The sequence below is a fragment of the Cydia strobilella genome, chromosome 15, assembly GCF_947568885.1.
Source record: "Cydia strobilella chromosome 15, ilCydStro3.1, whole genome shotgun sequence".
NCBI lineage: Eukaryota > Metazoa > Arthropoda > Insecta > Lepidoptera > Tortricidae > Cydia > Cydia strobilella.
Window position 1 is genome coordinate 10,391,500 of NC_086055.1, and position 25,580 is coordinate 10,417,079.

Here is a 25,580-nt window from a genome sequence, read left to right on the forward strand (position 1 = left end):
AAAATCAAACTCCTAGGTCGTACATAATTGTGAAAATATGTTCAATACACACGCAAATATTAACACACTACGAATAGCTATTGCCCATACACTATGTCAACCCCATCCAAAACGCTGATATCACTTTTCTTGTAAAGGATGATTTTTGTTACGAAGTTTCAAGATCCTAACTTAAAATTAAACTTGATCCCCATACAAATTTACATCCCCTTTTTAAAAATTTTAAGGGATGAGTTTCCAAAATCGCAGGATTTTTTCTTCTTCTATTTTAACATAATACCTTTTCACAAAGTTTCAAGTTCCTAGCTTAAAATAAAACTTGTTCCCCGATCCCTATACAAACTTTCAACCCCTATTTAACCAACGTAGGGGTTGAATTTTTCAAAATCGCTTCTTATCTCTTGTACCTACACTTTATAAATGCAATTTAGTGTGCAAATTTCAACTTTCTAGCTAGGTAGTTTCGGCTCTGCGTTGATGAATCAGTCAGTCAGTCAGGACACACGCATTTATATACATATACCTTAGATAGATAGATTAACTGTCAGCGCGAGTGTTTTTTCCGCTTTGTAGCGAAAGGCGCTTACGAACTAAGAACCCGCCTAGTAGATCACTGGTAAGTGGTAGTGAATGTGGTACCTATAGAGACGATACGGCGAATTGTCAGTTTTTGGTACGTTTTTCTATCGAGTAAACCAAATGTAATCACGTAATCGTAACCATGTAGCAATATCACTTGTTCGGAACGTAAACTAGTGACATTGTTAAACTTGTTCCTACACACCTATACGTACGCGATAACATAAAGTTTGAAATAGAAAATCGAATCGAAAATTTCGAGTCAGCGCGGCGAGCGTGCAAGTTTGAGCGCATTTTTACATGTTTAGTTCTTGTATCCTTAACTTCCGAGGTACAAAAGCAGCGAAAGTAAAATGCGCAGAATAGTATAAGTACACAGTAAAACGATTTTCAATATTTAACGGACAAATTACTAATGTAAGTACATAGCCCATTAAGTAATAAATATAAGTTTCGAATTTTGTGAGTATGTTAAGTAAGAAGCAACAATACCTGATTAATTCTATGAAATTTAATTGTGCATAGAAATAATAATAACTAGCATGCAAAATATGCTCCGCCTTCACCGAAGCGAGCCTAAACACCCAACCAGTTCCAAAACGCGCCAAACCAGCCCCACTATCTAATCAAATTTCGCAAACCGGTCCATACACTTTAAAAAGGTCTAATACGAACACAATGACCGCCTCCCCCGGTCCACAAAGGGGGTACCAGCCGATTAATTCACTGGACAATGTCCAGGGTCGGGTCATATTTAGGTAGAGGGGTTAAGGGTCACATGGTTGGGCAGGGGAGTGACGCGGCCGCGAGTTTGGGAAACATGTCGGGTTGTGAAGAATTTATGGCTTTAGGGAAACGTTAGAGGTTTGTTTGCGTAGTTTTACGATTTTAGAATTGAGTTTTACTTATAGGTCATAAATTTACTGTGTAAAAGGAAAAGGAGTAGATTCCTCCTTCCTTAGTAGGTATATGTATGTATAAGTAAGTAGAACAGTCCGTATATACGCACAAATAAAAATTGATAAATTCATAATTTCTTCGTTTTAACACTACCAATCACTGTTTTGCTTAGTAGGTACCAAACTACCTTAAAAATATCTATCTACTTATACATACACACTTGCTCAATAGCACCTCAATAGCAAGATACATGCAAGATACAAACTGAAATACAATTTATGCAACAAAAATATCCTTCGATTTAAAATAAAATGTTTTAACCCGAAGCTGACTTTACAATCACTACTTTGTTCCTTGTTCCATGCTATTACAGTTCAAATTTCATTAACGCAGTTCTTGATATGAATTTGCGAAAGTATCTTCAGTTACTGCACATAAAGGGCGTATTATAAAAGGAGAATCTTGTTACTTAAGCCTTTCTTTTTAAGCTTCGATTAGTAAAGGGTTGCGCTAGAGCAACTATTTTGCATACCCCGTACCCATGCACCTTTCGGAGGATCATTGTTTGAATGCACCGGAAGTGCAGATGCAACGATGTTTTAACTTTGATTTGTTAGTATTAGTAAAACTGCATATTAAGTACAGAGCATATAAGTACTGACAAAGCAAGGTAGGTAAGTGAGTTGGTAGGTTAAGTAAGTGCTGAAGAGAGAATTATATTATTTAGGTTTACATTTTGCGATAAGACCGCCTGTTGTCTGCCTCTATATTTAATCAATTGTTCTTTTCTTTTGTATCGTTTTACTGAGGTGTGCCAATACGGAGTAATGTATCTATTTCTTTAGTAACTTTACAAAGACATATAGCTATATCATGTCTATAAATGAAAACAATTAGTGTCGCAAAAAAACTCTTAAACGGAAATTGTAGATATTTTTTTATCTAAAAAGGCATCGGAGGGTGTCAGAGACTTTTGACGCGATGTTTTTTTCATTACTAAGAATGATCCTGACTGTACCTAGGTACCAAGGATTTTAAAATTAAAATGCATGCGCGTGCATGATCTGCAGACATTTAATTTACTTACCTTAATAAAAATAGGTCTTCGTTACGATTAGATTACTTTAAAATTCAAATTACTTGTAGGGACTTTTTAAAGAAGCGTCATATTTATACCCAGTAAGTACATAAAGTTGCGATTAAAACCATTATGTTTATAAAATATTTTACCTAACAAAAGCTGTCAGTCAGATGCATCAAATCGAACGGATCAGCGAAAGGTGTGCGTCGCCGTTTATGCAAATTTTCGTTTCTTCCTAATCGTCTACTCCCCGAAGCATTATGAACTTTATTTTACAACAATAAAGTTTAAATTGCGTTTTTGCAACTGGAATAAAAATAATATTTTGCATGTGCAACGCTGTCATGCAAAAATACATTTTAAATTATACGCTATAGCGTAGATTTTAGTTTAGCTGCTTGTGTCACTTAGATCGTTTAATATTTGTGCTTCTGTCTAATTTGCATCGTGCTTTGTCAAGGGAGGTTTTATTTTTTAAATGGCCACAAAAGATTTTTTTTAATAAACAACATTGCCAATGCATGCAAAGTTGAAAAGTAGAACATCTGCTGTATGCGCTTTCGAATTATTAGCATAAATAGACGCGCTTTGTAACAGTTTGTCTAGGAATAGGTAGATAGGTACTAGGTACCTAACACAACAGAAATAAAGTATCTACTACCGACTAATCGTTAATTTGAAATGGCTGCTAATGCTAAGTAGGTACTCTACTTTCTTGTTGAACCATTATGAATATAAGTTTTTATAATAAGTAGGTTGGTAATGTTTAAAGCAGAGATTTTTAGACTCGAAACCTAGCCTAGCCCTAATAGGGTCATTGCGCTAGTTTTCGTCCAGCTCCAGTTTTCGTCTACTTGACTAAATTTGAATATAAACCTACATTGCTACACAAATTTAGACTTAATGCAATCCTTAATGTCTAAACAATATTTCTATCTACATAAAAATAATATAAGTATTGCAAGTAGCAAATTAAAAATGAAATACATATATATTATTTGCTAATCCGCCAAGTGGACGAAAACTAGAGCATGCCGGAAACTAGCGCCATGACCCCAGATAATTTGATTTTTATAACAAAAAAAATGAATGCGTGTAGTTTTCATAATGCAAGTTTTGTAAGTACCTAATACCAATCAATTTTAACTCTTATTTAGGTAATAGGTAGAGCTTAAAAATTCTGGATGGAGTCCTACACTACATGTTAAGGGGCCCACTGACTATCAGTTCGCCGGACGATATCGGCCTGTCAGTTGTTCGGAACTGTCAAATTTTTGTTCTAACTGACAGGCCGATATCGTCCGGCGGGCTGATAGTCAGTGGCCCCCTTTAGGTAATTTAGGTAGGTTTTTACTAGAGTTATTTTGGCTCTAGCTCAAGAAAAATCTCAAATAACTCTTAATCTTGATTCGAACTCTTCAGATGTTACAATTCTTTTTTGTCAAGATCTTTACTTAATTGGACGTAATTTAGGAAAAGGGAGCCAATCCACAAAAATCTGTCTATAAAATTTGAACTTTCTGTCGAAAGGAAAAGTTATTCATTTAGGTAATAGGTATACCTAAATGGCAAATAAATATTAGCGGAAAACTATACCGTCTACCTACGCCCACTTCTCGCTAAACTACGTCCAATTCAGTAGATCTCTGATCTCTTCTGGTAGAAATTGATTAGGTAAATGATTTTATGGTGGCTACTTATATTAGTATATTACATATATCCCAATTATCCCAGTTACCTGACAAAATTTTTAGACAGATCCGAGACAGCGCTCAAATCAAAACACTTACCTACCTATCGTCTGCACAAATGAGGCGATCAAATCATGGAATTTTCATTAAGATTTGATATTGGCGCCGGCACTTTCAGACTTTTCGGGTCATAAATATTTGAATTAAAAATTATCATTGATTCGGCAAAAAGCAAGCACCGTAGCACCTGGGTCTAAATGAAAAAGAATTCGCAATAAAACTACATTTACACCGGACGGTGAACTTTCAACAATAGTTGCCACACGAAATAATTATGTTTAGCAAATCCACGCGAATATCATAAAAGAACCAAAACGGGAAACCAGTATTACTGGTTGATTAAAAAAGCTGGTTTGAACGCGTGTCTATAGAATTTGCAATTTTTAATGGATGGGTTGGATTTTTACACTGTCTTGGGTAAAACGGCGTTATTTAGTGTTGGTATTGCGGCGTTTAAGACTTTTTGTACGATCATTTTATGGGCTAGTCACACCAGTATTGTGCCAGCTACATTGTCCGGAATGACCTATGCAGTTAACGAATTATTGAATTAGGGAATAATTTGTGTCGTTTGGTAGGTTAGGTTAGACATAATTTAATGAGTAATATAAAAACCGGACAAGTGCCAGTAGGACTCGCCCACCGAGGGTTCCGTACTTTTTAGTATTTGTTGTTATAGCGGCAACAGAAATACATCAACTGAAAATTTCAACTGTCTAGCTATCACGGTTGGCCTGGTGACAGACAGACGGACAGACGGACAGAGGAGTCTTAGTAATAGGGTCCCGTTTTTACCCTTTGGGTACGGAGCCCTAATAAATGCTGTGGAGTAGAGCTAATTAAACTAACTTTGCACCGACTTATTTTCATAGAAATTGGACATTAATTATGACATTGCCATAGTTTGTCAGTGCATACAGAGTTAGCTTAGTCCTACTCTATAACCATTTAATTAAATGTAAATAACTTTCCATTAATTATTTTTACGTCTTGACGTCAAATTATCTAGTAGTTAAATTATTATTTTTTTAAATCCGAGTACAAAAAGGTGTCTTAAGAAAGCTCTAGTGTTGCTATTGCTACCTACCTAGATACAGGTAGCAGATAAATAAAAGGGGACAGAGACACGAATAAATCACGGCTTCCGGCCCGCTGAGCAATGTCCATAGACTATTACGTAGACTGGACCGTGATTTATCGGCTGTTTATTGACTTTTTGGGCTTGGGCCCCTGACGCCCTTTCTAATAATAAACGTTTTATAAAGGAACGGATATAAACTAGCTCAATCCTATAAAACACTAAGGGTAAGATAAGACGTAAGACAGACAATTCCATGTGGATAGTGGGGTACTACTATATTTCGGTTTTCGAACTAATATGACAAACTTATAGGAAGAACTATTATGTAATCTGTGTTATAGGTACCTAAGTAATAGACAGCAAAGTAATTAGATACCGTCAAGTTAGCAATGACTACCTAAAGTATCTACCTACCTAGGTAGTGGCCCGAAATAAAACAGCTTTATTTTTATTTCTTAAGTACTACTATCTATTAATTTAAAAATCTATTGCTTTATCTATTGTTTTAAAAAAACACAAATTTTAATATTGAAAATCAAAAAACATTACCTACCTTAAGTAATCAAAGGAAAATAAAATATTTATAACTATATATTTCTTGACCGCTCCAAACGACTACTCCAAAAGTCAAATTCGCAAATGGAACGCGCACTCAATTTGGCGCCAAAATCACGCGTCAGTTGCGACCGCGCGCCGCCTCATACAAGGGCCCCGCCCCACACACGCCGGCCAATCGCACGCCTTAAACACCCTCGCGCAACACGCATATTGATCTGCGGACACCGCTCGAACCGTTTACATTTCGACATATCACATGCTAAACACTGACAAACAATAACATATGGCTTTTTATCGTTGTAAAATCAACCTTGTTAGTAGGAACGTAAGGCTGAAGTTACAATTCGCGTATTGACGTCGCTTACGTCTATTATAGCTTCGAGGGGGGTGTAATTTATAACATAGGGTTTAATTAGAGCAAATTCAACCTTGTGCATATTACAGGAGAGTTTAACTTACAGTGTTAAGTTTAGCTGAACGTAAGCCTTTGTTCAGACAAAAGGCTAAATTGTATGCATGTGTAGTTGTGACCTCACGGCCCGAAAGTACCGAACAATCTGGAGCTGACGTCTGACCACGATCAAAATATGTAGGTATTATATTTGAACCTGAACTCTCGGAATATTAAATAGGTACCTATCTCTTGCAAAAAACATGTATGTTGTATCATTTCTAGGGTTCCGGTATCCAAAGGCCCAGGTAGCAAAGTGACATTAGCGACGTCATAATGACGTCGCTGACGTCATAATGACGCATAAATGCTGTTAGGGAGGTAAAAACGGGACCCTATTACTAAGGCTCCGCTGTCAGTCTGTCTGTCACCAGGCTGTATCTCATGAACCGTGATAGCTAGCGTGACAGTTGAAATTTTTACAGATTATGTATTTTTGTTGCCGCTATAACAACAAATACTAAAAAGTACGGAACCCTCGGTGGGCGAGTCCGACTCGCACTTGTCCCGTTTTTAATGTTAGTATGCTATGAGCGGTTGGAACGTTGTTACTTTATTAACCAACCCTTTTTTTGTTAGATGTTCTATAAAAACCAAAAAGTCAATAAAATACATCTAAATAAGTACAATTCTAATGAATTCACAACTTACTAACAAAACACGAGTTTTTTTTGCAAGCAGGCTAATAACGTAGAGAAAGAACTTTAGCGCCATCTAGCGAAACTTTATTGTATCTTTTAGTGGTCAACCTAGTAAGAGATTTCAGCATCGACAGCTATTGCCCGTTAGATGGCGTTATAACTAGATATTCTGTATAATTGCTTCTTAATCGTTTTTTCTATTATTATTACTAATCAGACCTCTCTAGTAGCGTAATAATCACAATGTTAAGTTCATCCATCACCTCACGGTCTCTCAAGTCCGGGGGTGCCATGCCTATAACCGCGAAAATCGAATTTCGCAAATTGCGGGATTTTTTTCTCTGTTACTCTAATTACGCCTTCATTGGAGTAAAAGAGAAAAATCCCCGCAATTTGCAAATGCGGTTTTTGCGGTAGCTCCTCAGGGTCCCCTCTCCCCTCTCATTACCCAAGGCTTATATCTTATGTGTTGGCTATATGTGTTAAGCCACTTATTACGATGTATCTGGATATCAATCTGAATGAAAGACAAATTATATTGCAATTTTATTACAAACAATAATAAAAAATACATCCATATATTGATATATTTTTGTGAGAAACCTAATTTTATGTGAAATTGTGCAAAATAGTTCATGGGTACTATTTATTGTTGCAAACAGATTATAAGTCAAATAAGTAATACTACTAGACTAGTATATTATGTTAAAGCTCTTAAATTATTATGAAAATTAAAGAACACAATAAATTAGAAGAAAAATTAAAACATTTATCACCTCTGCTTCAAAATGCCACAATATGATTTTACATGAAACACGTTTTTAATTTTATTTGTGAGATTAATCCTTACACTAAATAAAATCTTTACCACATTTACAAAATGGTTAGTAAACAAACATATAATTTATCACTGTGCTGCGCCATCTTTAATATTATGTTAAGTAATAAGACAATTGTGTTCCATAAGCTTTTCTGTCATTAATTTTTATGAGTTGAATTAGAAAAATTTATGAAAGAAAAACTTACCCAAAGCTTACAAATAAAGGAGTTTAATGCTATTCTACACTTCCGCCGGCTTCTCAACCTCCTTTATAGGTTCCGTCAACACCAACGGAACATCTCCACCACCATTCCTCGGCACCCATCCAACAGAATCCTCTTCCATCTTCCTCTGCTCTTCAACTACCCTCTCGTGTTCTTCTATCTCTATCTGGTACTTAGGTGTGGTGATTCCGAAGAAGTTGGCCAATGACTCCCCAGCGTAGTCTACAGCGTTGAGGACTTTGGTGCTGGATTTCCAGGCATAGTGAGAGAACCATGGACCCCAGTCCAGGGATTTCTGAAATTTAAGTGGAATATACAATTATTTATGAACTTATAAAAGTAAATGAGTATTTTAACTAACAATGTTTAAATGTTCAAGCTTAAGCATTTCCATAGGTAATGAGTTTGTTGACTGAAGTTGACAGCCTACAGTCATACACTAACTACACTTAGTGAATGATTGATTCAAATCGGTTTGAACTCAAAAATATGTAAAAGAGAAAATGAGAAATAACAGAAAATAAATAATTAAAGTAATATTTACTCATATTGATGTAAATTTTCTTCCATCTTAAAAAACAAACTTTCTTCCTTTTTTTATTGATCCCTTTAATTCATTTACAGCGCATGTAAACTGAGTGTATTTGCAAATCTTTGCCAACAAGGCTTTGGTTTTAAGTTTTGTATGTGTCATATACAAAACCGGAAATAAACATACAAATACTTTTACATATTTAGATCATAATGCAATAACATATTGTATAACAATAATAGGTCCCAAATTTGTGGGCCTATAAGGCACTAATAAAGCTACAACATCAAAGTATTTCTCCAATATTAAAATGAAACATTTTGTGGTTCAGCTTTACACTACTAGCCACGAGCTGGTTGATCCTTATAAAAATCGGTCGATGCTGCTCAACTAATGCGCAATTCAACACTTGAAACTTAATAAAGCGACAAATATTAGTCATCACTAAATCAAATATTCGAAGGCCTTGACCATATCCAAACTTGTATAAAATATTCAATACTAGCAGACCTTGACTGGAACTGATCTCATAAAAGAAAATATCAAATACATCCTTGAATTTCTAGTTTCTTTTGAAATTAAACAGTGAAAAACTACTTACCGGAGCAACGGTTTCTTCATGCTTGGGTGCAGCATCTAATTCGCTAACATTTTGTTGTTCTATAACTTCTTCTACGCCGTCACTGAAATGCAGCAATTTCACTCGCCTGTTGATACAAATATCACTTTGATCACTTGGTACTTCGTGTTTACTTTCCATGTTTAGTAAATAATGTTAGAATTCTTTGAAATTCGTAACTTCAAGTGAATTCAAGTATAGGACTATGCAGTCATTCAGTCATTGTTTATTTTCGTTCAGAAGTTTTTTTTTTTACATGACTTCATAACCTATTCAAGCTTATATTTCAACTGCCATAATCACGGTTCAGCGACCTAGCTGCTGGTAATTTTAACTACAGCTCAAACAGTTTTTCTCTAAACGTAAATGGCCTACTTGTCAGTGTGTCACAAATGTCACAATGTCAGTAATGTTACTCCTCCTATGGAAGGTAGAGGTAAGGAAATGAATCTTCATGTATCGAAAAGTGACCGTAAAAAACAGTAAATAGGCGGCGCCACCATGCACTGAAGTACCTAGACCCTCAGAATAATGACTAAAGCAAAGAAGCCGGGCAAAAATAAAAGCTTGGTAAAAGATATCGTATTCACAACACGTTATTACTTTTTGTCTATGAGTGAGTGAGACAACAATCCGCAAGTTCTTTCGTTTTTTTCAGTATTGTCATAAGATGAACTGAGGGAAATGTCAAATGGTCCTATGTGGTTCTATAATATAATCCAGCCAAATAAAATATATGTTCGTTATTTCACAGGTAGGTGTCAACTGTAACAACTTGACATAGTCGTATTATTTTAGTTGAAATATTTCGGGATGTTTCAGCGGTCATCTTGGTTTATTTTAATTATATTGTTGCTATTCCTGAAAGATTGTTCGAAAACGTGCTGAGTTTTTATTTGTAATGGTTTGAAGTTCCCTTTGTGATAATGTCTTGTGTGATCGAGGGCTGTAAATCGCATACAGGAAGAAAAGAAAATACGCACGAACCGATAACCTTTAATCGGTGAGTTTTGTTCAATATTGAAGAAATTAATTTATAGGACCTGACCCTAAACATAGAAATCGATATGTTGTTTATGTAATTATTACTTGCATTCAAGTCTATATAGATTTTTGCATATATTTTCGAACTTTTCTGCTAAGTATGAAAGGTTATATTTTTGGCATAGTGATGTATCGACCTCAGATCAATAACCTATCGACATTTACAGCTTTCTTATAGTTTGGCCCAGGACTGTCTCATTTTAATTGATGAGTACAGTCAAGGGCATAAATATATATACATTCCCAGTCTTAAAAATGTGTACGCTCAGACAATAAAATCGTGTTCACATATTTTTAAGCCATTTGTCTGGATCGATATTTTTGCCTTCGACTGTACCTATCGTTTTATTTGTTCTTACTTACTGACAGATTGTGTTTGCCAGACTATTGTTTAATACTAAAAACCGATCAAGTGCGGGTCGGACGCGCGCACCAAGGGGACCGTACTTTTTAGTATTAGTTGTTATAGCGGCAACAGAAATACATCATCTGTGAAAATTTCAACTGTCTAGCTATCACGGTTCATGAGATACAGCCTGGTGACAGACAGACGGACAGCAAAGTATTAGTAATAGGGTCCCGTTTTTACCCTTTGGGTACGGAACCCTAATAAAAAAGACATTAATGATCATTGATGAATGTTCCTTTTATTAATATTGTTGGTCACAAAACTCAACTTTTTATTTCAGATTTCCAAAGGACGAGGAATAGGGGATATTACTGCAATGTTCTGCCACCAGAGTGCAGCACTAGCTTTTTTAGTGCACCGTAGAGTAACTTATTCATACTGTACCTTTAACAGGTTTTTGACAAGTTTTCAGGGGACCTACCGGAAAACTCGAATCCGAAATTTCGTTATCTAGCTGCCTCTTTATCGCTCGAATACGCAAGAGTAACAGAGATGTTAGATAACGAAAGTTCGATTTTCTTGTTTCGCGATAGACCCTCAGATTGTGATAGTGGCGCCACCTACGCCGAGTTTCGCGTAATATTCCCTATTATTAAATAAAAAAATATATTACACGAACGTTTTTTTTTTCATTTCCTATTTGGTACAGTCAGCTGCAGAGAAAAGGTACCCCACGTCCATACTAATTTACAGAACTTTGTATGCAGGGGGGGGGGGGGTTGCCTTTTCTCTGCAGCTGACTGTACATGACTAGAAACTATACTTAGTCTTTTAGCATTAGAAAAAACGGTAAACCATTTCCACGTGTCTTTTTATTGACAAGTTTTTTTTATAAATATAGCAATATTTTACTTATGAAAGCAAAAGTATGTAAATTATCGTATATTATATTTGTTGTGACTTATTTTCAAAGTGTTTTTCGATAAAACGACACGTTAAGATCGCTCGCCTTCTTTCTAATGATAAAAAAGCGAGAGGTATAGTTAGACGGTTCTGAGTGGTAGACTGCAAATAAGATAAAAGCTATATTAGGTACATGCATTAATCCTCATATCAGGCGGCTCTTTGATTCCAAGGATTGCATAATTTTTATACTTTTTAATGATTTTTAGAATATGAAAATTATAAAAAGTATAAAAGTTATGCAATCCTTGTATTCCACGCATTTCATTTCATTTCATTTCAACGAGCCGCCTGCTACAGATTTCTTGAAATAGCCGCGTTTTTTCAGGTTCAACTTTCATTAGCCAGACTATTATCAATTTGCCAATTTCGTGATTATTCTTTTACACGGCACATAAACTTATGCATAATTTATCGATATAAAAAGTCGACACAGTTACATCCCTAGCAAATTATCAAACTTATGACACCGTACGTAAATGAGAAATAACAAGCATATATGCATCTCTTTTCGGCACATTATCTAATTCGTAAGGAAGTAAAGTCCGTACTTTACTACGCAAATATGTATACCCGTGTATACATATTTGCGAAGCATTTTTGCCCGACTTCTATGCTTTAGTCATTATTCTGAGCCTAGACCATACACCTAGTATTTTATATAGATGTGCATCTGTGCGACCGTGAGGGACAGAACATACGCAATGCGACACAAACACGTTTTAACATTCCTGACAACATACCAGAAACAACCTACGTATTTTGGTCGGGTTATTCGCTGCCCCTGTCCCATTTCATCTCTACATTATTATACCTCTATGGTTCATGTCATAGAGTCTCCTATATATTACAATACTCTTTGGTCTCAAAGCCTACCTAGCGCCACCGGAGAGATTTGGAACTATTATTTACATCTGAAAGCTGGTCACTTTTACAACAATTCTGCCATAAGAGATTGCGATCCTTTCTTTACCATCCATAGTTACTCCTTTTTACCTTTTTACTTTTTACTTCAGTTCACAATTTCCAGTGTTGCCAACTTGGCATAATTGGTGCCAGATATGGCATAATTTCACGCTCTCTGGCATCAAAAATTTCCATTTAGCATCTGGCATCTTTTTTAGCATAATTTAGTGAATCAAGTGATTATGTCCCTAAGCCAAGTTTGAAACCTACTTGGCAGTGATAGACAATCCATAGCACAACCGTCAAAGGAAATTATTTCCATACGAGGAATTATAATAATTCGTAACAGACTACCGCACCGCACCGCGACCTTTTTTTCATACGCGTTACCAATTAAATTGTCAATCAGATTGTGCGAAAAAATTGTCTCGTCTACACTCACTAATCTTTTTGTGTTATCTATGGTATAGTCAATGTCATGTCATATGTCATAATGGTCGGTTTTTAGTTACCTATAGTATTTTAGCATCTTTTTTAGCACATTTCAAAATTATTTAGCATATTTCTGGCATAATATAGACATAAGTCTGGCATTTTTTTAAATTCCGAGTTGGTAACACGACAATTTCACAATTTTCATATGTTGTTTACAAATCACAAATCACAATGTTCACTGTAAACTACTTATTTGTTATAATTTGGTAATTTCTAATAATTGCACTATATTCTAACTAAAGATGAGATAAGATATACATTTTTTATCGTTGAAGTACTGATTTTACAAAATGGATAGATTTTGCCGGGGTTGTTTAATACGGTATGAGGAACCTGCAGAGCTATTGCAATACACTGAGAAAACCCGAAGATTGTTTGTTTACTGCACCGGTTTACAGGTAAATTACGATCGTCAATATTATTTTACGAAACACGAAAGGTGTAACACAGTAAAAAAGGTACGTTTTTCTGTTGTTGTTGATATGTAAAGCTTGAAGCCGCATTTACTTGGTACTGGGTATTTTTGGGCATTTTCTTTCCCGTCATATACAGCATAGGGGTTTTACTGATACAAGATAAGCAAATGTAAAATGTGTCTAATATTACTGTTAGAAAATGTTTAACTGAAAACATGATTCTAGGAACAATTTCACAAGGTTAAAGGATAGGGTAGAGGAGGGTCTCTGGTTAGAAAATAAATAAATTTCATTACGATTTCTCTGTGTTTACGTGCAACACGTACACATTCACAATTCGAAGAATGTCTCAAACAAAATAAGCGAGTGTGAGTGCAAATTGACTGTCCTGTGTAAGTGTGTAGTTATGTGACTATGTCAGGTTTTCTATAATACCCTGACCCTGTTTAATGATTTGTTGTTATATGCAATTTTAACAAAAATATAGAATGTTTAATTTTTGTCATTAAAAGGAATAAAAAACAAAAATCTTATTGAATATCTTATTATTTCAGGTGAAACGTACAGACACTTTCACGTTCCAACTATGCAGGGGTTGTTACGTCAACATGAAAGCAGCCTGCAACTTCAAGAAGCAGTGCCGCAACTCTGACAGACTGTTCAAAAGCTACCAGGGTCTCAAAGATAATGAGGAGAATGTAGATCTGAGCACATTCCTTAAGAATAATGATGATTCTTGGAATTTTAGGTGAGATTTTGTAAAAAGTAACAATAATTATAAACTGAAATAGATATGCTAAAGAGAAAGTGACTAAGCCCTCTATTGGCAGGAGCCGAATTCGAACCGGCTTGTTGAGCTTACACCGTTATATGACATCTATTTCAGTTAGTTTAGTAATGTCATTACTTGAAAAGCACAAGTTAAAATATTTAAGTGTCCCCGGCAAGCTCAGTTCTCCATAAAAACGTAGTTACACTCTCATTTTGAAACGACTAGACTAGATTGCTCAGAAACTTTGTACTTACAATGGGATAAGGTATATCTAGGTCTGTAATTAGTTTATGTAGCTTCAGATACCATAGTAAAAAAAATACAGTGAATATTTTTTCATACAAAACTTGTTTTTGCTCTATTTCGTGTGTTTTATATACTAGAGCTTACTTACTTACTCTTACTCCTCTGGCGCAGCGACCCAAAGTGTGTCTTGGCCTCCAACACGACAGTTCGCCACTGAGCCCGGTCCTGTGCAGTTTCTCGCCAGTCTTGGACCTGGAGCTCGCGCAGATCAGCGTCCACCACATCCGCCCATCAGTACCTAGGTCGCCCATCGGTATATACTAGAGCTATATAAACTAATTACAGACCAAGATATATCTTATGTCAATGGTATGTGTTTGGTTCTGCTGAAACCAATGGTTTGGTTCTGCTGAAACCAATGGTTTGGTTTTGCTGAAAGTGATGGTTTGGATTTGCTCTCTTATTATTATTATTTATTATTACTTTCAGATTCCCTGGAAACAGTACTCCAGCTTACCAGAGGGTTAGAGATGATGACAACGGTAAGCTTATTTATTTCTTTAAGTACCTAATATGATATGGTAATTATGGTATGGCTAATAATTTTGCACAAGTTCACATCAGGTCAGTTAAGTACATATTAATAGTATTAGTAGTAAACTCTTTATTATACAAAAAGACATATTAAAAGTATAAACATATAATTAGTAAGAAGTACAAAAGCGAACTTATCCTTTTGATGGATCTTTTCCAGTTAACCTTTTCCAGTTTTCCTTTGTCTGAAGTAAACATTGTTACTATGTAACCATATATTTTTTGTCTTTGCTTTACTCTTTGTCCGTCAAAAGCCGGGTCCACACAGAACGAGCATACGCGCGAGGCAATTTCCTCGCGCACTCGGCCGAGGCACGTCTACACTAGGCGTTTTGTGCGCGCGCGGCTTCAGCCCAATACCAACCTTTATGCATTCTGACAAGGCATTCATAATGCACAGTGACACACCGCACACTATAGGCACAGTGTAAAAAGTATACAGTTGACCGTCGACTTTGACGTGTACCGAGCTACTAACAATAGCGAATGTATGCAGATCGGGTGCGCGCGGTACACCCCTCGCACCCCGCACGATTGCCGTGTCTAGACGGCTTCGTCCAACGACTGTATTGTTTTAAAGGCGTGGCATTCAAAGCATTAAACGGCGATACTTAATTCCAGAATCTACAACCACAAGCATCCGTAACTTCATGAACGACATAATGCCGGACGACGACCTACCGGATACCGAAGCTCGTATCATTAAGGAAGTCATAGACGAGGAGGCAGATGTTTTGGACGACTCGCTGGACTCGCATTGGCTGAAGGACGACGCGTCCATCGACTCGGACTATAGACTCGATTTTAGGTAAGATTAGATGAAGTTTCCTTATAATAACTTCACAAAATGGGGCTGTATCGCTATCACTGTAGTGAAGTCATAGATGAGGAGGCAGATGTGTTGGACGTCTCGCTGGACTAGCATTGGCTGCGCTCTTGAACCCTTGCGCGGCGCGTTATCGTGAACCTGTCGGAGCATGAAGGCCCATATTGGGCTGTAGCCGCGCGCATCAGTTGACGTCTTTTGCGGTCACAGTGTTAAGGGTACTTTTTACCCTGTTAAATCATAACCAGACCAACTGCGTTGTACTGTATTTGGATATGACTAAAACTTCAGTCGGGTTGGATATGGAGAAGTAAGGAAATTATAGAGTCCTATCTTCATGTATCAAAAAAAAGGGTATAAGTTTTAATTTAGTTAAACCCAGTGGTTACTCGTTGCCCAGACTAAGGCTTTTCTTATATTCTAAGCGTAATTTTGTTATTAGTTTCAGTCCTTTCTCTACACCGCGCCCTGTAAACGATGACCGCTACACACCAAAGAAACAGACAGAAATAAAAACTGAAAAAACAAAAGAACCCAAGCCAATTAGCACCACTCTTCTAGACGGACTTCTAGATAAACCTGATACACCAAAATTTCGAGACAACCTAAACATTCCAAAAGCTCTACATAATTTGGACATGCCACTAATAGATGATGGGTCAAATTCATTACCACCAATGACAGAAGAATCAAACCAAGCATCTAAGCCTCCACCAATAACAGAAAACTTAAACCAGGACTCTATGCTCCAAATATCAATAAAACAAGAAAGAACCTTAGATGAAACTATGGATTCATTAGATGTTGTCAATGAATTTTTGAAGTATGAAAGCGAAAATCACGCTGAGGAGACAGAAACACAATGTACTATAGATAGAAATTTAGAGGATGCTTTAAATAATACGGATAACAAGGAGTTCTTGTTGGACGAGTTGCTAGTGTCTCCTACAGGTAATTCACTTAATTTATGTAAAGACCATTCGATCATATAAAATAAACTATTTATGTGAAACACTTTTCACTTATTTAGTTTAGGAAAAATAATAAAAAAATGTAATTAGTCATTGAAATTATCGACGTTTGTTTCTTGTTTGTTTGTTTGTTAACTTTATGGAGAATTTTTGTGGGTTGTATTTGGTTACTTTTCCCCTCAATAATTATGTTCACTGTTAAAGCCTATGAAACTTTTTGTATCTTGACCTGCAGTGTGTGCTCTGGGTACATATGCTTTTTTGGGGTTCCGTACCCAAAGAGTAAAAACGGGACCCCATTACTAAGACTGTCCGTCCGCTATCCGTCCGTCTGTCTGTCCGTCTGTCACCAGGCTGTATCTCATGAACCGTGATAGCTAGACAGTTAAAATTTTTACAGATGATGTATTTCTGTTGCCGCTATAACAACAAATACTAAAAACAGAATAAAATAAATATTTAAGTGGGGCTCCCATACAACAAACGTGATTTTTTGCCGTTTTTTGCGTAATGGTACGGAACCCTTCGTGCGCGAGTCCGACTCGCACTTGGCCGGTTTTTAATGAGGCAAACGAGCAGACGAATCCTCTGATGGTAAGCAGTGACGGCCTTTAAGATAGGAGTACGATCTTTTCTTGCAATGCTAATATTATATACAATTGTTTTTCAGTAATACCAGACATAAAATCACCAGCGACACCATTCATAAACAATCTTTTATTCAGCGAAAGACTAGACATAGACGAACATAGCAACAGCTCACAAAAATACAAAACCGGCAAATGCATAGAAACATTCGAAAACGTCAGAGGTGAAGTGGAAATTGTGGAAGAATTTCCAGGAAATATTGATATAAAGTTAGAAGACGATCTAGATTTAGAAGAGCTAAAGACTGAAATATTAGATGAATTTGATAAAGAAACGAATCAGGAGAAAGAAAATAATTTTAACATAACTAATTTCTACTGTAATATGTGTCAGAAGAAATTTGTGAGCTTAAGGGGGTTACAGCGACATTCTAAAATGAAACATTCGACGCAAGTGAGACCGCAAAGGATATTGATATGCGATTTTTGTGGGAGCCAATGGAACAATAGAACAAACTTTGTGAGGCATCTAAAAATGCATCAGGTGAGAATGAATGTTTATTAACTTAAAAGTTAAAAACTTGTCAAAAAACAGTTTAAGGCACATTCAATCATTTTATTTTACGGTTTAGACTCACTTGTTTATTAGTGAGTCTAAACCGTTAAATTATTTCCCATCATCCTGTCCAGGCCGGTTTCGGCCTCGGCGACTGGGTTTTTCTGGTTAGTGAGAGCGACGATCGTGAGCTCTCAGGTGGCTGACGTAGCCTATTTTCGCGGTAAATGTACGACCACACTCACCGCAGGTCAGCACCCCTCCGACAAAATTATAGTTTATGACCGCAGGTGGTCGGGCCTTTAACTGGTCACGCTTCGCGTCGAGTTCGAATCCCCTCTGTTCTTCAAAGGCTTGCACTTTTGAACTCACTGTTAAATTATTTAATGTTAGTATGTCTCACAACAGTTTAAATTCGAGTTTAAGGCACAGTATTTATATTCTTTGCACAGTATGTATATTTAAGTTACTCTGGCGGCAGAACATTGCAGTAATACCCCCTATTGGATGTACACTATTTACAGCGTTCGTCTTCTACTAATCTCGAGTGTGACGTTTGCAACATGGAGCTTCGTACACCAGACGCCCTCAAAAAACACAAGAGAACGCATACTGGGAAGAAGTTTGTGCCCAGTCCCAACAAAAAGGTAATAGTAGATTGTTAACCAAGGGATGAAAGGCACTCATTTCTGCCGAGGTATTTTGGTGCTCGAACGCAGTGAGAGCGCCAATAGTCCGAGGCAGAAATCATGCCTTTCACCCGAGTTAAACACTCTACTTTTCATTTCGAATACGAGGAAAGTAAAATGCATGTGTTTTTTTTAAAACATGACAAGTATACATTTTTATAGTATTTTTTTGAGGGTACTTTCAATTAACAATTCAGGCAAAAGTATCGTTATTTATGGAATGGAGAGTCAAATATTAGAATGGAAATTGTATAACAAATCCATTTAAACTCAAATTTCAATTGCGTATCGTAAAAAAATTAAAAAAATCGTACTTCGAACGTAAAATGCTCTAGTGCAGACACGTATCATTTTCTGCACACCTTTTAGAACAACAATGACCCTCTTTCAGAGCATGAGAAATGAAAATGCAGTTTGAATGACTAAATTATCCGACAATCAAATTGAAGAAAGAGTATAGGGAAACCACTGAGAGAAAGCAGTCCTGTCCTGTTACGTTTAAGGACCATAATACTGTAAGACGACATTACTGTAGGGCTGATGGGTGAGATAGGAAAATGTGAATAAAATTTCACTTTTTCTCCATAATAAATGTATGGAATAACTTTTCTTTAATTTGTGGCTTTTTAGTACATTACCGTAAGGCGACCCTAGGAAACTATTGACACTGGCACAGAATAACTAATAGTACTACCGTACAGAAAATTCACTCCTTCACAAAAGTCAGATTTAGGTATAAAATTATACCTTTACTCGCCGCCTGCAAGCAAAATTGAAACTTATAACCGCGCACGAACCGTGAATCTTCTTTGCGCGCCGCAGTTTTATGACCGAGCTGCGAGTGTCGGCACGGGGTTGTCACTTGACAAGTTTTTGTACCTATACCTACTGATTTATTATTTTTAAGATAAATATGTAGGAATTACAAACGTTGATTCTGTAAACATAATTTTTTTATCCGGAGATAGTATGTCTGGTTCTCACGGAAGTAGGTATGCCACAGAAGTACTTATTGAAAATATATCGGTCAATATAGTCCGGAATTTAAAAAAATGTAATTTCTGCTTCCTTGTTCTTCCGCTTATTCAGACATTCGTAAACAGAACAATAACATGTGAAAAATAAGTTTTCATTTTCATACAAATTGTATGGTAAGTTTTTCGATTTGTGGTTTTTCTAGCCGGTTTTTTTGGTCCCATACAAGCTTTTGATCCAGGATAGGAATGGGATTGATTGGCATCAAAAGCTTTTGATCCAGAATAGGAATGGGATCAATTTTCATTAAAAAAAAAGTTGGTTAAAAATGACCTTTTTCTCGCACCCTATGTTTTTTCCAAACTCTGTAAACGCCAATCTTCATTCATTTGAAATTGCGGGAAGGTCTTTTAAGACCATTTTCGCGAAGCAGCACGGGATCTGGTAGCTGCCCTCACTGGCCCAATAAAAAAATCCATCCTGTTTATGGTTGTATGTATGTATCCATATTTACTTAAAAAAATTGCTCAACATGTTTCTCTCCGCGCTAGTCTAATGAGAGTTTTGTATTAGAAGTAACGCTTTATTCCAGAAATTCGTGTGTGTGGAGTGCGGAGCGACGACGGACAAGGCCAGCAACCACGCGGTGCACATGATGCGACATAACAAGGACTACAAGCACAAGTGTCCCGAGTGCTCCAAGGGATTCTACCGGCTCGCGGAGCTGACTACACACTTGAGGTGATTATAGTAGTTTACTACTAATTAGTAATTACTACTGATGCATAACAAGGACTACAAGCACAAGTGTCCCGAGTGCTCCAAGGGATTCTACCGGCTCGCGGAGCTGACTACACACTTGAGGTGATTATAGTAGTTTACTACTAATTAGTAATTACTACTGATGCATAACAAGGACTACAAGCACAATTGTCCCGAGTGCTCCAAGGGATTCTACCGGCTCGCGGAGCTGACTACACACTTGAGGTGATTATAGTAGTTTACTACTAATTAGTAATTACTACTGATGCATAACAAGGACTACAAGCACAAGTGTCCCGAGTGCTCCAAGGGATTCTACCGGCTCGCGGAGCTGACTACACACTTGAGGTGATTATAGTAGTTTACTACTAATTAGTAATTACTACTGATGCATAACAAGGACTACAAGCACAAGTGTCCCGAGTGCTCCAAGGGATTCTACCGGCTCGCGGAGCTGACTACACACTTGAGGTGATTATAGTAGTTTACTACTAATTAGTAATTACTACTGATGCATAACAAGGACTACAAGCACAAGTGTCCCGAGTGCTCCAAGGGATTCTACCGGCTCGCGGAGCTGACTACACACTTGAGGTGATTATAGTAGTTTACTACTAATTAGTAATTACTACTGATGCATAACAAGGACTACAAGCACAATTGTCCCGAGTGCTCCAAGGGATTCTACCGGCTCGCGGAGCTGACTACACACTTGAGGTGATTATAGTAGTTTACTACTAATTAGTAATTACTACTGATGCATAACAAGGACTACAAGCACAATTGTCCCGAGTGCTCCAAGGGATTCTACCGGCTCGCGGAGCTGACTACACACTTGAGGTGATTATAGTAGTTTACTACTAATTAGTAATTACTACTGATGCATAACAAGGACTACAAGCACAATTGTCCCGAGTGCTCCAAGGGATTCTACCGTCTCGCGGAGCTGACTACACACTTGAGGTGATTATAGTAGTTTACTACTAATTAGTAATTACTACTGATGCATAACAAGGACTACAAGCACACTAAGTGTCCCGAGTGCTCCAAGGGATTCTACCGGCTCGCGGAGCTGACTACACACTTGAGGTGATTATAGTAGTTTACTACTAATTAGTAATTACTACTGATGCATAACAAGGACTACAAGCACAATTGTCCCGAGTGCTCCAAGGGATTCTACCGGCTCGCGGAGCTGACTACACACTTGAGGTGATTATATAATATACCTCAAACTTTAAATGCACTTTTCGTGGGGTAGTCACACAAATCTCTGTTTTGACATTTTGCTGGGACGTCAGTTAGCCGCGACCACGACCAGTCGAAACGTCGGTAAATAAAGGTAACAAAATAAATTCGCGATAGACCCGTTTCTAGATGTGATTATATAATAGTTTACTAATTAGTAATTACTACTGATGCATAACAAGGACTATATGCACAAGTGTCCCGAAAGCTCCAAAGGATTCTATACCGGCTAGCGGAGCTGACTACACACTTGAGGTGATTCTATAATAGTTTACTAATTAGTAATTACTACTGATGCATAACAAGGACTATAAACACAAGGGTCCAGAGTGCTCCAAGGGATTCTACCGGCTAGCGGAGCTGACTACACACTTGAGGTGATTCTGACTAGATTCTGTGGCTTGTCTTTCTAGTACCCTAACCTATATTGGTCTATAAGAAGCTTTTGATCCTGGATTTAAATGGAATCGATTGGAAAATTTACGATTTTGTCGCTGATTGTAAATACATTTTTACAAAATCTGTAAATGCAAACTAAGGGAAGACCATTTTACAAATCTTCATTTTTAGTTTTAAAGTATGTCGATAGATGGCAGTGAATTTACAGTGATTACAAAATTTACTATGACAGTACCGCTCTATCTTATTATATCCTCTTTGGTAAAACGATTACGCTTACGCGACGCTTCGTGCTCAGAACTATACGCCTTTCGTACTCGTAACGTTCTGACGATACGCTTACGCTCCATGTAATTGTATGTGTGGAAAAAAAAGTGCCTATGTCAGCAATTGGTCCTACGAACCGGATACATTTAAAAAAAACCGGCCAAGTGCGAGTCGGACTCGCGCACGAAGGGTTCCGTACCATTACGGAAAAAACAGTAAAAAAAAATAAGTTTGTTGTACGGGAGCCCCATTTAAATATTTATATTATTCTGTTTTTAGTATTTGTTGTTATAGCGGCAACAGAAATACATCATCTGTGAAAATTTCAACTATCTAGCTATCACGGTTCATGAGATACAGCCTGGTGACAGACAGATGGACAGACGGACGGACAGACGGACAGCGGAGTCTTAGTAATAGGGTCCCGTTTTTACCCTTTGGGTACGGAACCCTAAAAACGATCTTTTCGTATTGTATTTTTAGGTATCACACCGGCGAGAGGCCGTTCAAGTGCCAACACTGCCCCAAAAGCTTCGTGCGCCGAGACATCCTCACTAAACATATCAAGCACCATTTAGGTAAATATTCAATAATAGAAGTCGTTTAAAAAAAAAACCATTTTCATCCCATGTGTTTCTTATTTCAATGGCAACTGCAAGGGTTAGGATGGGCGTTGTCGTTGCAAGTGTCAGTATCTGAGTAAGAGCCTTTTCACATCGTCCGATCCGATATCGGATGACGGATACGACCCCAAAGAAGCAAAATTAAAAAAGTGGCTTTGAATTTTTATTTAGTAATTTAACACATATTTTTGGTCAAAAAAAGCATTAATGCAGAAATAAAGGGACTAGATGCTATGGGGGCTATCCGACACCCTATCCAGCCAGTATGGTGACGCATTTCTTCAACTATGTATGTCTACCTACTCCAATTATTGTTTTCTTTGTGCATCAAACTGAGAACAACATTTATTTATTTGCTTTGCAAGTAATAAAGTACATAATTTATTTCAGACCTAAGGCCATTTAAATGCGTTTACTGCAAAAGCCGCTTCATCAATAACTACAACTTAAAGAACCACCTAAAGAAATCGACACGCTGTTCAAAAGACAGAGAAACAGTCGCTAAAAACCAGAGAGAATTCGAAGAGAATAACCCCACGAATACTATAGTTACAGAAGAGATACTTCAAAACGAAGTAGAGAGGAGAGTCAGCATCGTCCTTTAAGAAAGGCTTTGCATGGAAATGTAAAGGATGAGCCCTTGTTGAACTTGTGATATATATATAGAATTTCTACCTCATTTCGTTGTTTCAATTACCAAAAGACCTTTAGAGACTTTGAACCCTTTGACCGCCAAAGAAGACCTCAATTGTCACGCGCGGCTACGGCTAATAATGCCGTCACAGCGTACAATTTAATTATAGAAGCTCTGCGCGTATCCATAACTTATAGAATGTCTGTCATGGTATATTCTGACAAAGCATTTCATGCTATTACGTTTTTATTCGCTCTTGTAGCAAAGATATTGGTACAAAATTGGGTTAGCTCCCGATTCGCCGGATTTACTTTAGTACGTCACAATTAGAGTATAATCCGACGAATCGGGAACTAACCCAGAATTGGTTCGTACTTTGCTGTGACCGACACAAATTATATTTTACTAGGTATCGGCCCGATTCGAATTTTAAAATACGTCAAAAATTTGCGAAAGATACGATATGGATCGGATATTATGTCAGTGTCTAAAGTGACGTTTTTGTTTGAAGAAAAGGTCTACTGTTTAACGGAGGCGGTTGGTAAAAGTTATCATAGTCAACTACGAACTGGTTGAGGCTAGGCTCCATGAAGCTAATTTGTATCATGTTAAAGTTAGTAAATAAATAATTTATAAATTAGTTTTAGCCTCAAAACTAAAACTTCTCTGCGCATTTTTACAAGCCGCCTGAGATAAGTGGTAATCCTGTACTTTTTGTTTTTCTATGAGCAGGGAAATCTGGAAAAATAAATCAAAGATGGTTTCTCATCAACACTTAATTATATTTTCATTTTAGGGTCTTGAGATAAATAAAAAAATACAAAATGTATTATGATCGGGTTTCCAATATAATAACACATGCGTATGATTTTAAATGCATCTTCTATACATAACTCTAGTCAATGACGGGAATTTTGTTAATCACCATCTACCACAGTGGTACAAAAACAACACTTAACTATTTAGTTTCACAGTGCAGTAAATAGAGGGCGTACAGATTTAAATAATATCAGTACGGTTAATTTGATCTGTACCATTCTATACATGATTTATATCGGTTAGTTATTTAAACAAAGACCAATTTAATTATATTTGAACCCTTAAATGCATGATTTTTTTTCTTTATACCCGAAATTAATAGAGACTAGAAAAGTCTGCAACGATTTTGACAGCACACGCAGTGCAGGTGTTAATTTAAACGTCAAACTTCTATGAAATTATGACGTAACATTAACACTTGCACTGCGTGTGCTGTCAAAATCGTTGCAGACTTCACTTGGTCTAACTATATATATGTCACGTAATTGTTTATTACAGATTCTGGGAAAAATAACAAATAAAATTAAAACATCGATTTTCACTGCTAAATCAGTGTTACATGGGGTAAATCATAATTTTGTATATATACCAAAAATCTTACCACCATCAGAAATCCACACTATTTGTGATAATGATAAACCTATAATAAATAACTAAAAATCATCAACTTTTGGCATTTTCCGCCAAATCGTCTTAAAATGAATGTAAAATTTTAAAACTAAAATACTGCGCAAATTTGAATAAAAAAATCGGAAAAAGTATTAATTTATTACTTATAAAAACAATTTTACAAAACAAATCTATTATATCTAGTGAGCATTTTATTATTAAAAATACATATTAAAATTTTTGTCTAATTATAAATAATTTACAAATAAAAGAATTTTATTTATTTATTTATAAAATTATATGTTTTTGTTGTATAGGCTACATCCATCACTATGCATTTAAGGGTTAAGTTTCAATTGTCGTTTTCTATCAACGTTTGTCAACTTGGCTAAGCCTCTGAAAACGAAATAGTTTATCACAAATAATTGATCTCTTTTAAACAACCTATGATCTTATTGTATTTTGTTTCACTTTCATATAAATAGCTAACCGATTTTATGACAAATTTCAATTCGGTACTGCTTGTGGACGCCTCCATAAACTGATTGTAAATAAACATACACATACCAACTATCATCTAACAACACGTTTTA

At 36.6% G+C, this 25,580-nt stretch overlaps 2 protein-coding genes across 2 annotated transcripts; one reads left to right on the forward strand and one right to left on the reverse strand.

Moving 5' to 3' along the window:
* Positions 1 to 8,097: 8,097 nt before the first annotated feature.
* On the reverse strand, positions 8,098 to 9,468 carry LOC134747731 (protein FAM177A1-like). The gene is made up of 2 exons (XM_063682354.1): positions 9,220 to 9,468; positions 8,098 to 8,381 (listed from the first exon to the last, which is right to left on the reverse strand). Exons 1-2 carry the CDS (start codon positions 9,376 to 9,378, stop codon positions 8,103 to 8,105), a joined length of 438 nt encoding a protein of 145 aa, XP_063538424.1. The 5' UTR covers positions 9,379 to 9,468; the 3' UTR covers positions 8,098 to 8,102.
* A 3,675-nt stretch (positions 9,469 to 13,143) lies between these two features.
* On the forward strand, positions 13,144 to 23,604 carry LOC134748028 (zinc finger protein 813-like). The gene is made up of 10 exons (XM_063682746.1): positions 13,144 to 13,392; positions 13,965 to 14,158; positions 14,918 to 14,970; positions 15,644 to 15,830; positions 16,291 to 16,799; positions 17,490 to 17,950; positions 18,487 to 18,609; positions 20,219 to 20,367; positions 22,786 to 22,880; positions 23,316 to 23,604. Exons 1-10 carry the CDS (start codon positions 13,285 to 13,287, stop codon positions 23,528 to 23,530), a joined length of 2,094 nt encoding a protein of 697 aa, XP_063538816.1. The 5' UTR covers positions 13,144 to 13,284; the 3' UTR covers positions 23,531 to 23,604.
* Positions 23,605 to 25,580: the final 1,976 nt, after the last annotated feature.